This window comes from Topomyia yanbarensis, unplaced genomic scaffold, assembly GCF_030247195.1.
Source record: "Topomyia yanbarensis strain Yona2022 unplaced genomic scaffold, ASM3024719v1 HiC_scaffold_522, whole genome shotgun sequence".
NCBI lineage: Eukaryota > Metazoa > Arthropoda > Insecta > Diptera > Culicidae > Topomyia > Topomyia yanbarensis.
Genome location: NW_026683739.1, coordinates 9,257 through 22,296, shown reverse-complemented (window position 1 = coordinate 22,296; position 13,040 = coordinate 9,257). Strand labels below are relative to the sequence as shown.

The 13,040-nt window shown below is 44.4% G+C and overlaps 2 protein-coding genes across 2 annotated transcripts; one reads left to right on the top strand and one right to left on the bottom strand.

Moving 5' to 3' along the window:
* Window positions 1-646: 646 nt before the first annotated feature.
* LOC131695780 (uncharacterized) lies at window positions 647-10,697 on the top strand. Its single transcript, XM_058984300.1, has 4 exons — window positions 647-828; window positions 922-1,044; window positions 10,075-10,208; window positions 10,265-10,697. Exons 1-4 carry the CDS (start codon window positions 655-657, stop codon window positions 10,695-10,697), a joined length of 864 nt encoding a protein of 287 aa, XP_058840283.1. The 5' UTR covers window positions 647-654.
* On the bottom strand, window positions 10,694-13,040 carry LOC131695779 (cell cycle checkpoint control protein RAD9A). The gene is made up of 3 exons (XM_058984299.1): window positions 12,776-13,040; window positions 11,826-12,715; window positions 10,694-11,767 (listed from the first exon to the last, which is right to left on the bottom strand). Exons 1-3 carry the CDS (start codon window positions 12,807-12,809, stop codon window positions 10,718-10,720), a joined length of 1,974 nt encoding a protein of 657 aa, XP_058840282.1. The 5' UTR covers window positions 12,810-13,040; the 3' UTR covers window positions 10,694-10,717.

Here is a 13,040-nt window from a genome sequence, read left to right as displayed (position 1 = left end):
TTAACCCTCTCTCTACGGCAACGGACAACGTTTATTGTATTAAGAAGACACTATATGTGTCTATCAGACAACCCTCCTATCACCACATGTTGTTGAGAAATCGTGATAAACCCGCTGTAGATCACTCCAGTTTGCTGCATTCCGGCGGTTATGTGCAACTCTGTCGTGTAAATGTCCCTGATTCCGCCGATGTGTAAGGTTCAGCGCAGAATGTGACCATGCACATTATGACGGGACAATAAACAATGCTCGGAACAAAAAAGACTCATTCGGAGGGAAAACGACCCGGGGTTAACCGGAGCGGGAGAAAAAAAATCCCTCAGAACGCTTGCCACTAATGGACGTTTCGACTCGTTGTTCGTGACGTGCATTTAGTACCAGGAACACCCTGTTATAGGACTGCCGTCCCTGCTTCCACGTGCAGTTACTTTGTTTCGATGGTTCTATTTTTCGAGAATGACTCAAAAATTTAATTGAAGAACCACCTGCTACAATTTTATTCGCTAATGAGGTACAAATATTAGAAAAAATCATGATTCATTTTGATCTGCCCCAAGGTAGTTTTCAAATGCCTACGATATACAATCATAGTAGGCTAACCAACGATCGAAAAACCAACTGACAGTAGCGCGTGTTTTGAATCCAAATAAAAGAATGTTCTCTCGAAAATCACCGGTTTTACCTAGAATAGACAACAGTCCACCGATACTGTTCGTGGATAATATATTGCATTCGACAAAGCTTGTGAATGACATTCGCCGGCAGCGGGAAGTTGCCAAACAAAACAAGGAACTGCTTAAGCGAATCGATCGAATTAACCGGACAAAGGTTTTTTAAATTTAAAATAATATTCTGACGATTCAATAGTTAATTAGTAAAAGGGATCAAGTCAATGAGTCCGTTTTATATTTTCCATTGCAGGGATTCCTAGGAGTGAACTACGACTACAAACCGAAGCTGTATTTGAACTGGGAAGCACGTGAGCAAGAAGCAAAAAGAATACACCAAGCAAATCTTCAGCTGCTGGAGCGTATCTTAGATGTCGTAAGTACCAGTTAAGACTAATTAAATAAGAAGTGTTGTGTGTTTCAAAAACGTTTATTTGGGAAAAAAAACCAAGTTTTGAAAGTGTTCGATCGTTGCGTAAAGTGTCCGCCCTGTCGTCGTAAGTCTGAAAGTAATACAGTTGCGTGTGGTTAGATGAAAAAGATAGAAGCTTGTGGAGCTCTTAGCAGTGTTCCGTTCCGTTGCTGCATCTAGAGATCCTCTAGGGATGGGGTCGAATTGCACTGACCACCCCAGCTTGGCCGTTTCGAATGTTTAACTTTAGTGGATAATTGTGCATTGTTGGGTCACGGACGACATTCGTAGCAAACGGGGAGTGTGGCGGAGGGCTCGCGTTGGGTTTTGAGTTATTTTTGTTGCTTCGCGGTCGTGTTGGGCCATGGGCGACCTCTCCAGCACTGGGATGTGTGGCTGAGAGCCCACAGTTTAGTTCAGAAAAACCTCTTCGACCCCGTAGATCGTTGGCAAAAATGTTTCATTTTTGAGGGCGGAAATCGTTTCTTTACCGGAGGTCGTCGTCCGCCGTACCATTTTTCGAGGAGCTCTTCTATTTTTTGTACGTAACCTTCGGAGGATTGAGAATAGCCAGTGAATTTGTGTTCAGGGCTTGTGTGAAGTTTCTGATGGTGTCTGCAGCTGGAACTTCCTTCGTTAGGGTACTCCTGGTTCTATATCCTATGGGTATTGTTCGGAAAACACTGTTGCATGAGTTGGTGATAGGTGGATCGTGCAGCTTCAGGAGATCCTCCGGCTCGGATCATCGGGGACAGAGTTGTGTCATTCAGTGGTGATCCCGCGTTCCAGGGCCATACTCGGTGGAGGCGCGAGAGTGGCGGTAGTTAAGATTAGGTGAATTCCTTCGCTGTCTCACTGGTTACGGACTCGTCGCTTCCGGATATTCTCTCTAGTATGGACATCGCTGGACGGAGGGATACCAGGGCAATGTTCCAGCTGGCGCGGGTGTATGGGGAGGAACTTGGAGGCGATCCGAATGAACCCGTTGTAAGCCAGGATATGGTTGATTGAATTAGCGCATTGCTAATGGTTGTTGCCAAATTTCGGTTGTATTTAGGGTGTCTGGCACATATGGTACGAACGAGCCTATTCCGGTTTGCGCACTCGTTTTGTATTTTATTTACAGAAGTTGGGGACGAAAGTTGTCTTGCGATCCATTGTAATTCCGAGGATTTTTGGTTATTAGCAATGATGCTAATTTCTATCGGATAGCCGATTACTCTGTATTGGGAGTCGTAGAAGTATGAATAAAAGCTCTTCTGGGTCGAAATCTGGAAGCCCAACGATGTAGCCCATCGCGTACTGCTGTTTTGAAATGTTATGCGTGTGGGCCTTTTTGTTTTTTTTTCGGTAACGACCAGCAAGATGTCGTCGGCGTATAAGAAGTAGACGTGTCGGGGTGAATTCCGTCCAGAAAATCGCTCTAACTTGCTGCCTTCGCTTCGATGTTCACTTTCCTCGTTGCGTTCCGGGATTGGTGGAAATTGTTAAGCTGCTTGGATAAAGGTCGTTGTCCCCCGATACTCTTAGAAGCTTTTGCAGGGCTTGTCGGCGGTTTTTTGATCGCGTTCGCCACCAGGGGGTTCAACCAGTAGAAGGCTCTCCTTGAGGGGATCCACTGGTTCAAGATTCGCTGGAGTCATATATTATCTAAGCTAGTTCATCCTACACACCGGACCGTCAAAGTCCTTATGAGGGTCGAGCTTCTGCATAAAGGACTCTTCGAACTGGTCTTAAACGGCTCCATCATTAAGCCTCCGGCGCCGGGGGGATATTAGCGGGAGAGGTGGTGGTCGCTGTTGCATATGTCTGGAAGTACTGACGAGAGACAATCGGTGTCAATACATCTATGGTGGATAGTATCTGTCCTCTGGTGAATGTTTGACTCCCATCGTTCATGATCATGACTATAACTCCGTAATTCTTCATGATGCCGTTTCCGAGACGGCTAGTCGCTGTACCCCCAGGCAGTTCCTTCGATATCTTAATGAGGACATTTTTGTCTTCACTTGGGGGAGGGAGGGGGACGAAGATTTCAATCTCTTTCCTCTACAGGCTTATTGTGCGATCTTAGTCGTCTGAGGTTGGGTTTAGCGGACTGCCGACAGAGTTGGCGTTCAATGTTGTTCCGGCCGCAGAGTGTTGTTTATCCAGCGTTATGACTTCGAAGAAGCTTATGTTATTGGCGGTTTTGATCCGAACTATTTCCTTTACCATTCCGTAGATCGGGCAGGTGCGGTCCCTGGCTGAGTGTCCACCGTTGAAGTTGACCCAGTTACGCGTCTTTTGGCAAGGATTTTCTTTGGACGCTTCCTGCTCCTTGGCGCAATTATGGCAAAAATCTGGTTGCAGTTCTTGCTGTCACGCTCGAACCAGCTACACCGAAAGTACTGTATTGGGTTGTGGTAGTATTTTCTTACGCTTTCTCTTGAGGGCCGCTTAACCTCAGGACTAGCAGTGGGGTATTAGTCAAGATGTCGCTTGCCATCTTGCTAATCCTGCGGACTTCGAACACGCCTTGTTCGTTTAGTCCGGCCAGTATTGTATTTTTGATATCCAGATCGTGGATGATACTGGCTGTTTTGTTGAAGAAAGGGTGAGGAGTTACCTCGACATTGACTTCCATTTGTTAGTTGCTTCATGGCTAACAGCTTGTGATAGACCGTTTTGGATGTTGTTCGCAGTACGTATTGCGTGCCTCTGGTCTCTTAGGATGCCTTTACGAACTTGGCGGGTTCGGCCCCGATTCGCCTCCCAGAGAAGGTGGCTTGCAGGGTTTCGACGTAGAATCCGCAGATTTCAACGCCGGTCCTTAATAGCCTAAGACACATCGGAGCACCACTAATGCACTGTTCTTCAGGGGGATTGCCACTCGTTCCAGGGACTGCATGATTCTGCGGACAGACTGATGATGTCCATCAATTCGTTGGGAGAGTACTCCTGGTGTGCATCCAAGGTGTTCAGAATGTTTTCCTCGAAACTTCCTTGTATATCCAGCGCCGGGAATGCCAGGTATTCGGTATGTGATTTCGATCGGAAAATGATCACTGCTGCATGAATCACCGAAGACTGACCATAGACAGTCGATGGCTATCCTACTGGAGCATATGGTTAGATCGATCGTGGGCACTATTTGTCGTGCTACCATCATTCTGATAAATGTCGTGTTACCATCATTCAGGATTACAGCTTTGTTTTCCTCTGTAGCCTTTAATATTTCGTTGCCTCGAAAGGCGGGTCGCCTCAACCCCCTTGATCCTGCTGACTAACAACACTTAATTTGTTATCGAATGAAATCTTCTCGGCTAGTACATCGATCCTGGTAGCTAACCCGACGGTTTGATAAATATTGGCTCCAGTATATCAATATCCTGCGGAATGTGTATCTCCTGGACAGCCATGACTATTGGGTTGTAGCGAGCGATGATAGCTTGAATGTCACCGAGGTTCTGCCTTAGGCCGTTGACATTCTATTGTATTACCAGCGAGCTTCGATCATGACGTTGGTCTAGGACCGAGCCGGAGGACGATATGCAATCGTAATATGAGGGAGGTTATCTGAGTGATGATTTGACGGTCCATCTGTAATTGACTTGGAGGCAGTTTTCTGGTCTGGTGGATGGGATAACTATGTTGACAACCCTGTACCAGCAGCCACCGGAGGCTCATCAACGGGGGTCGGAACAACCCCAGACAGGGTCAATGCAGGAGAGAAGGCATGTTCTCTAAGAACCGTTCTGCGAGTGGTTCCGTAATAATCTCGCCACTTCTCCTTCGCATCCTTATTTTTATAAAGGGACTTTGAGCTGTGGACCTGCACAAGTAATTTTAGTGGTCAGTACCCGTAGGGAGAAGAGGTTCGTTCTTCTGAGAGTTTCTCCTTTCGGACCGCTGCGCTGTTTATCGCAGTTTATGTTTATAAGAAGGGGCAAAGTGTTTTCCTTTCATGTCGGTTTTAACAATGTGAGTTTTCCCTTCGTCTTGGTGTCAACCATCTCCTTGAATCTAGCCGGATGCCAGGAGCACCCGACAACTGGGCTGAGGCTGCTCCATGAAAGCAGCCTGCGGCGACGTAATCGGGCGGTCATCCTACAGGTTCTCCGGCGGGAGGTCTACTAGGAGGTTCCGTCTCGCCAGTTATTCTCACGTGTTTGACCTCCTTTTCATTTTGTTCCGCCACGGTGAGGCTGACTGAAGTTTTCGTCGAGCTGTTTATCCGTTTTGCTTATGCATCTGTTGAACTGACAGCCTATCTGCACGAGACCCCGTTATCCAGCGGGGCATCAGAGGGGGCCACCATATGACAGGTCGTATATGTTGTGTTGGTTTGTTTTGTTTCTGTGGCAGTGGTTTGGACAGGAATAATGTTTTCTGGTCATTTTATATGTTGCAGCAGGCAGGGTATGATTTAGAGCTTCCATTTCCCGACGGTTTTCAGCTTCCCGAAATTCGGGAAATAAGTAATAAATTTCCCGGAAATACAGGAGAAAAATAAAAAGGTGAATGTTTCTCTTGAAAACAAAAGAATAAATTGAAAAGTGCCCTTAAGCAGTTGTCAGAAGATGGCGAATTGGTTAAGTTTACGCAAATCTTTTACTTGGCTATATGTATAGCCTAAATTTTGGTAATTACGATTACCATTGAGACGATATACTAAACGCAGCTGCTGGAGTTACTGTCCAAAATTGGAATTCGTTGTTCTGATACGATGGAATGTAATCAATTTAATGCAAAGCACCTTCTTTGGTAATTTTGAATGAAAAGATTGAGCTGCTTCTGGGTAGTGTGCAGTTACTTCCGATCAAAAGAGGAAAGTGTATACATGGAATCCATTTCCGTCACAGTAGGATCAGCATCATTTCGAATTAAGTGTGAATCAAAATCAAGCTGATAATGGAAGAACTGTGCAGCGATGGATGAAGCCTATTACATATCAATTTCTTGTTAAAAAATCCTGCCTGCATCATTGAAAGCATTCAAAGAATTTGGATGCGCAGGATATTGGACAGATACAACGTTATGTATCTCTTTTCATACATCCAAAAATTTACAGATATTACAGTTACAGTATAACAAATAAGACGAAATATGCATTCGATGAACCGACCAAATATTTCTGCAGACGTTCTAGAAACATTCCTTATAGCGTTTGCATTAAACATGATATCACTACAAACCATCCCAAGTTTTGAAAAACACACGCATCGATTTTTTTAAGAAAGTAACGCAATTTCCATTACTAATTTGGTTGCAAAGCCCTTTCATTCAAGATCTAACTTTTAAAATAAACTATTAAAAGAATTGTTATCAATATCTGATCAATCGGTTCATCGGTGGCAGAGATATCGTGCGCATCACTAACGCTACTGTAAGGAAATGGTTCGGTATAAAGGCCGGCAAATTAATCCATTCTTGAATGAAAATTTGAATGAATGCAACATTCTTTAGCAGTGTTTTGAGTATGGCGTACCACGTGGTACACGAAAACATCAGTGAGCCTCAAGATACATAGTCCATTGATCTGCAAATCAGTTGGAAAAGCACAATCTGCATTCACTACTCACTCCAAATGTTTGCCGGTAAAGATATTTCCTACAGAATTTCATTTGGAGAATCTAAATCTTATGGAATAAATTAAAAATCTTTTTTCCCGGGATTCCCGAATCCCGGGAATGAGAAAACACAATTTCCCGGGAATCCCGGGAAATCCAAAAATCCCGGGATTCCCGGGAAATAAATTCCCGGGATGGAAGCTCTAGTATGATTCGATGGTCCCGGGGGAACAGCCACCCAAGCCTCATCGAGAAAGGTCGGAACATCTCCGGTCGGAGTCAACCCGGGCGAGCTTGTTGTCTTGTTGTACGTTGTTGACTATTTGTTGCTTCGTTCCTCGTCATTCTAGCCAAGGGTTAGGGGTATGATTCTTTTTAGGGTTGTGTTTCGTTTGGGTGTCATCGCGGTAGTTTTAATATTCAGTATACCAGTACGAACTAATGTCGTCCATGTGATTGTCCATTTGCCGATTTTTGCTGCGGGGTTGACCTGACACCACTGTGTGGATGCGGCTAGTTCCGCGTTGAGGCCGCTAATAACGTTTTCCCTCTCGTCTGACGTACTGTTCCACCATTCATCAGTATGCAGGCGGGCGATCTCCTCTTTAAAGGACGATTCAGACGAAACATCAGCTTCCGTCAACGTCAACGGAACGTCACCGTTCCGTCAGCATAAGTTACATGCAGTTCAATGGAGGCAGTCACACACAACATCAACGGCACGGAACGTTTTGACGTACGGCACGCGAGAACGGGCGCAACAGAAAAGTATTCAACTTATCCTGACGGAACGGTGACGTTCCGTTGACGTTGACGGAAGCTGTTGTATCGTCTGAATCGTCCTTAAGTCGTTCATGGAATGCACTCTCATAGGTTGATCCATTTTTGCTCTCTAGCTTCGGGGAAAGTGATTCTGATCCGTCCTAATTTTGATGATTTTCCCCTGAGTGATTTTGGGTGGTTACAGACCTTGCTGGGCACACGTTGCGAGCGAATACTTCTTTGAACAAAAGGAGAACCGAGTCCGGTGCTGGAGTCCTAACAAAAGGCGCTTGTTAGTTCTCCCAAGCTCTCGCTAGAGGACAAGCTCTATTGTTGAAGTCGCTCTACGCTGATAATTTTATTAAAATATCAAGATCTCGCTGTTATTGAGATATTTGATTTCGAATTGCACAAGAAAGAGATATTATTTCACTGGTGTAGCACTACGCGGCTGACTCGGGTGGAACTACTACTTGCGATGGTGGGAAATACGACGAAGAGCACGATTGAAACTAGTTCTTAAGGACATTCTACAAGCGAGCCACAACATAGCTCCAGCGTCACACGCACACTCCTCTCACCTGTCTAACCATGTATCCGACATGGCAAAATATATCTTTCAACACACTAACCTTGCCTGTGTGCCACGAAACTGCTACTTGAGGAAGCTAGAACATTGTCATATGCAATCAATCCGAGTTTTTGACGGAATGCCATCTGTAGTTCTTATTTTGTGTGAAAATATCATCCCTCTTCACTTGAGGTTTCTTTTCGAAACACGTATTGTTCTTCTTCTCATTTTGATTGCACTTTTTCAAATGCACTTTAATCATACATCACTGCAAAAAAAACCGTGACACTTTAATCGTTTACAAACAAAAGTTCAAATTTTCTGCCACTGTGCAGATGACCAAAGGAAAATGTCCGAAAACTCTCATTTGTGCATTTAAATTTTCATTTCGAATTCCATTTTTTTCCTCAATGTAAACAAGCGAGTCGGTGCCTAGCAACAAGCGTGCGTTCCTGGCTTCCACATATCTTCACCTTTAAACACTAGATACTTGTTTGTTTGTTTATTGGGGCTTTAACCTCCTGATTATTCACCCGGACACTATATACTTGAATCATGACAGACGGAGCATATTTGACCCATATTCGCCACTGTGAGTCGAAAATGCTTCCATGGAAGTTATATTTAACGAATTAAATGTGTGACAAATATCAAGTATTTCCCTCGGCATGATACTGTACCTTGACGTGTTCCGGGGTCTTTTCCACCAAAGCAGTATTACAGTGAAGATATCACATAGAAACTTGGAATACGATTATTTTATTTTTAGTTAAGCTACATTATGATCAAATTTAGTACTTAACTTGGCGACCTTTATTACCCACTTATGCCATGGTCGAAATAATGTACAATGTGGGTTTGGGGCCAAGTACTCTCTGGAGGCACCTTGGGCTTAGCGACGAACCCCGACCTGGGACTCTCCTAAATTTGGACTGTACCATGTGAGGGCTCCCGAATATGACAATATACCAAACAATCTTTGACAGCCCTACGCGATAACTCATGCACACCTACGCCCGCGATCTTCAAAGCACGATAGTACCTCGTTGATAAAATGATCGTGATAGGATTCACAAATTTACAAACGCTAACCCACAGGCGCCGGTGTTCGCGCGGTCACGGGTCGATCACGTCCGGAAGTCTGCTCCATGGCTGCACGCCTACAGAACCGAAACTATACTCGCGAAGCTGCATACACGCCATCACACGCGACATACGTAGGCCCACGCGATCCAATACGCTACCATACAAATGTCTGAGTCCCTCGTCGTGAATTGGTTCACCAATACATCCAAAATCTCCAATACGCGAAAGTGATATGTAAGAACGCACTCTCTTTTAGCATCTGAGCCATACTGCGAAAATAAAGTATCAAATTCACGGTCCGCGCGCGATCATCTAAGAACACACGCGAATATGCGAATGGAAACACGGTTTATAAATCGAATTTATACATGCGAAGTTACATGCACGCGACATACAAACGCCCACGCGATCGAACACGTTAACGGACCAACGCTCGAGCCCCTCGTGATGATGCACGCGATCGTAACGTCCCTGTGTTTGCACATGTCTGTACCGTACAACAAATATCATTTAGAATCACGACCCGCTGCAATTGATCTCGTCTGCAATTGTAGCGAGTGATTCTGACGGGTAGCTCTTTCGACACCCTAACTCTACAGCTCCAGTAAAACAACTCTCGAAAAAACATCCACACACTCTTACGCAATTAGTGAGCATCCACGCCAACTCAGACAAGTATGCACCGCTGGACTCGGACGCTAAAACTTACACATTCCACGCACAAACCACCACAGTAGGACTCACAATTAGGCATATACATACATAATCACACGTAATAATTACAGGTATTCGTTTTGGCAACCGGGTGAAGTACATCTCAAACGCAGAACTTACCATTTCAATGATGGCCTTGGATCTGCGTTGCCTGTGTTCAAGGCACCATAGCTTCGTCCGTCAGGTCAAGGATGTATGAAACCCGCTAGTCACCACCCTCGGCCCTAGCTTCCCATAAAGGGATAAAAAATCAAGTATTTGTAACTGCAAATCATACAAGTTCCCTTACCACTTTCACCTTCTTCACAGTCACCAGAAATTATTGCTTCGAATCAAGAGAAGTCTTATCGTAGCTTTGACAAGTATCGCAAAATATGTTCGAAGAGATCCAAGCCCAGGATGCTCACCCGCCGAAAGGCGAAAGATATGACGGGATATCACAGGTACCATTTCCATTTGATATAATCCAGCATATCCTCTGTTATCTTTCATTTCTCAGTCTCGTCATGGAATGCTGCGAACGTAACGATCGTAAGCTGGGAAGTCTGAAGATTAACCTATTCAAAAACAACGTCACTAAATATCTCATGGATGAAGGAATCCGCTTTATTGAAGGCCAAATCTATCGTATCTACAAGGATCAGTACGTTGTCATTCGTGCCCATGTTAGCATTTCCGAAACAAAGGAAGAACAACGAAGGCAACTAATTGAAAATGTCGAACGAGGATCCCTGCTTAGAGCGATCATCAATGAACAGCCTGCGTTGCTTTTAACTTTGACCACATTTCAACGCTTAGCCAACTGCCAAGTTCTTGGCACAGTTGATCCGTCCGGTGAACAACTGTTGGACTTATTAAACTACTATGGGACCACTTGGGGCAGGACACTCGAACCACTTTGCTTTCGGATTAAAATAAAAGTCCAAACTTAGGGGACGTCAACCTCAATTCTTCAACTATCTTCCGGGTCGGAATTCTCCGCGTACACCTCCCCAAAGTACTGCTGCGAATCGAAAACTTCAAAGCACATTTGAAAGATATGGCGCATTTTCTCATCTCGCCGTTTTAGATCAGCGATTGTTTCCGGAGATTCGGGTTGCGTTTCAGGTATATTGACTTCATCTGCTGGAGCAGATTCTGCCTGCGGTGTCTCTGAAAACATAGCTTCTGTGTTGAATGGCTCTAAGTTGGAACGTTTTTGCGACGGTCGTAAACTCGGACCAGAAGACTGTGAGTTTGATTCGCGTGTCGTTTCTGGTATGTTGACCGAGCCCACTGGAGCAGACACTGCCTGCGATGTCCCTGAGAACATGTCTTCTGTGTAGAATTGCTTCAAATTCGAACGTTTTTGCGGTGGGGATTCACGAACCGTTTCCGGTATATTAACCAAGCTCACTGGAGAAGACGTGGCCTGCGATTTACGCGAAAACGAGGCTTCTATGTTGACTGGCTCTAAACTAGAACGTTTTTGTGACGGTTTGTTTCTTGTTTCTACTATATTAACTGTATTTACACGAGCAGATACAGCCTGCGAGGCCTCTGAAAACATGGCTTCGGTGTTGAATGGCTCCAAATTCGAACGCTTCTGCGATGGTAGTAGATTCACGCCAAAAGATTGCGAAGGAAGACGCCGCTTGTTGCATTGCGTTGGTTGCGCACTGAGTTGGCTTTCAGAATTCGGATCGTTGGAGTCTCCAGCGAAAACGACTTCGTAAGATAGTGGTTTATTCAACTGTTGATCTCTAGTTTTCGATGTTGGGAACTGCGTGGGTTTATGAATAGCAGGTGTAGAAGCTTGACTGGACAAGAGGCTTAGCCCTTGGAGGAATGATCCTTCCTTTTCTTGCTGTTTATTACTCTTAATAGAGCGATTATCGCTTCCTTGCATTTGTGGTTGTGGTTGGGCAATCATAGAAGGCACTAAATCAATTCTACTATCAGCGTTCTCTCTTATGTTGCTACTTGTTCCTTGTATTGATGACACTTGAGATGTACTACTCCTCTACAATATTAAAAAGTTAAAAACTAAATCTAAATTATTTAAAAAACTAGGTACTTACCTGACTAGGCGTTGGATATAGGTCAATTCGCTCACTATCCCTTTCCGGCACCGGGGCTACATTTTCATCCATTCTGGAATGTTTGGTTATTTTTCTATTGGCTCGCTGTACGCTTCTGTTTTGCTTCTCCAGTCTCGGCCTCATTGTGCCCATAACCAGCGTAATATGCAATACCTCATCCTTTCGCATCCTAATTATAATTGGAGATCCGGCTTGTCCGAAATTCATTTCCACCCGCACTTTGTTATGTCCGGCGTACCACGCCATCGCTTTGAACTCTTTGTAGCAAAAGGTCAGTTTTGACGGTGACTCCAGATCGTACAGCCGGAAAACTGAACTACCAATTTGATACGTCGACCGCATCGACTTCTTGTCGTCCTCAGGATTCTCGATATAGTTCGATACGATAATTTCGTCCGCCTTCATGTCAAACGTAAGCTCGTCAATCCATCTATGGAAGTAAAGCAAAATACCGTTCAACACTTTATGATCTGCCACTATTTTATTAGGAAATGATTCCGGTAACCGCAACGCATTGATATGGTCATACTCTAGCAGCGAAATTATATGCGTCTTGAGGATATGTGCCTTGCACTTGAACTGAAAAATGATTTTCATTCGATCTACTTGCAACCATATTTTGCAAATTAGAATTGTGTTTAGACTTTTGAAAACCCGCAGCACCGGTTTGATGAACACTTTGCAATTATTTTCCTCAAAGCGATCATTGGCACCCTGCCGGAAGCTGATGAAATATCTCATGTTGAAATTGGCCACTGCATATGCTGTGCTCATCGAATTAACCACCTTTAATGAAAGACCCGTCGGCAGTGCTTCCACCAGCATCTCGTTGCCGATTTTTGAGAAGAAATTAATGGTTCTCGCCAGAACTGCAAAAAATAGTAGAATGAATCGGTTGCAACATTAAAATATTGATACTCTGGTAATACTCTTGACGTTGGCTCCCGTGATGATGCAGTTCATTCTGAGTGGTGTCAAGTTGCGAAAACATCAGCATTCGAGGAACAAAGCGAATAACAAATGCTGTTTCTTTTTCCTAAGCCTGAGACACTACAACCAGTTTACTCCGAAAACTTCTAAAAACTCTGCACGCAACCAAAATTCCCAAAACAGTTTTCTTGGCCTGACAAAATTTAGTTACGAATAAGCAAATTAAAAACACCGGTCTTGTTTATACGCGTCTGACGTTGACAG

Bases quoted from the DNA above. Each gene is read 5' to 3' on its own strand.
- LOC131695780 (XM_058984300.1), top strand. From the start codon at position 655: ATGTTCTCTCGAAAATCACCGGTTTTACCTAGAATAGACAACAGTCCA. The intron at 829-921 runs GTTTTTTAAATT...TTTCCATTGCAG, and splicing joins ATCGAATTAACCGGACAAAG to GGATTCCTAGGAGTGAACTA. The intron at 10,209-10,264 runs GTACCATTTCCA...TTCATTTCTCAG, and splicing joins GATATGACGGGATATCACAG to TCTCGTCATGGAATGCTGCG.
- LOC131695779 (XM_058984299.1), bottom strand. From the start codon at position 12,809: ATGAACTGCATCATCACGGGAGCCAACGTCAAGA. The intron at 12,716-12,775 runs GTATTACCAGAG...TATTTTTTGCAG, and splicing joins CACGGGAGCCAACGTCAAGA to TTCTGGCGAGAACCATTAAT. The intron at 11,768-11,825 runs GTAAGTACCTAG...TTAATATTGTAG, and splicing joins TATATCCAACGCCTAGTCAG to AGGAGTAGTACATCTCAAGT.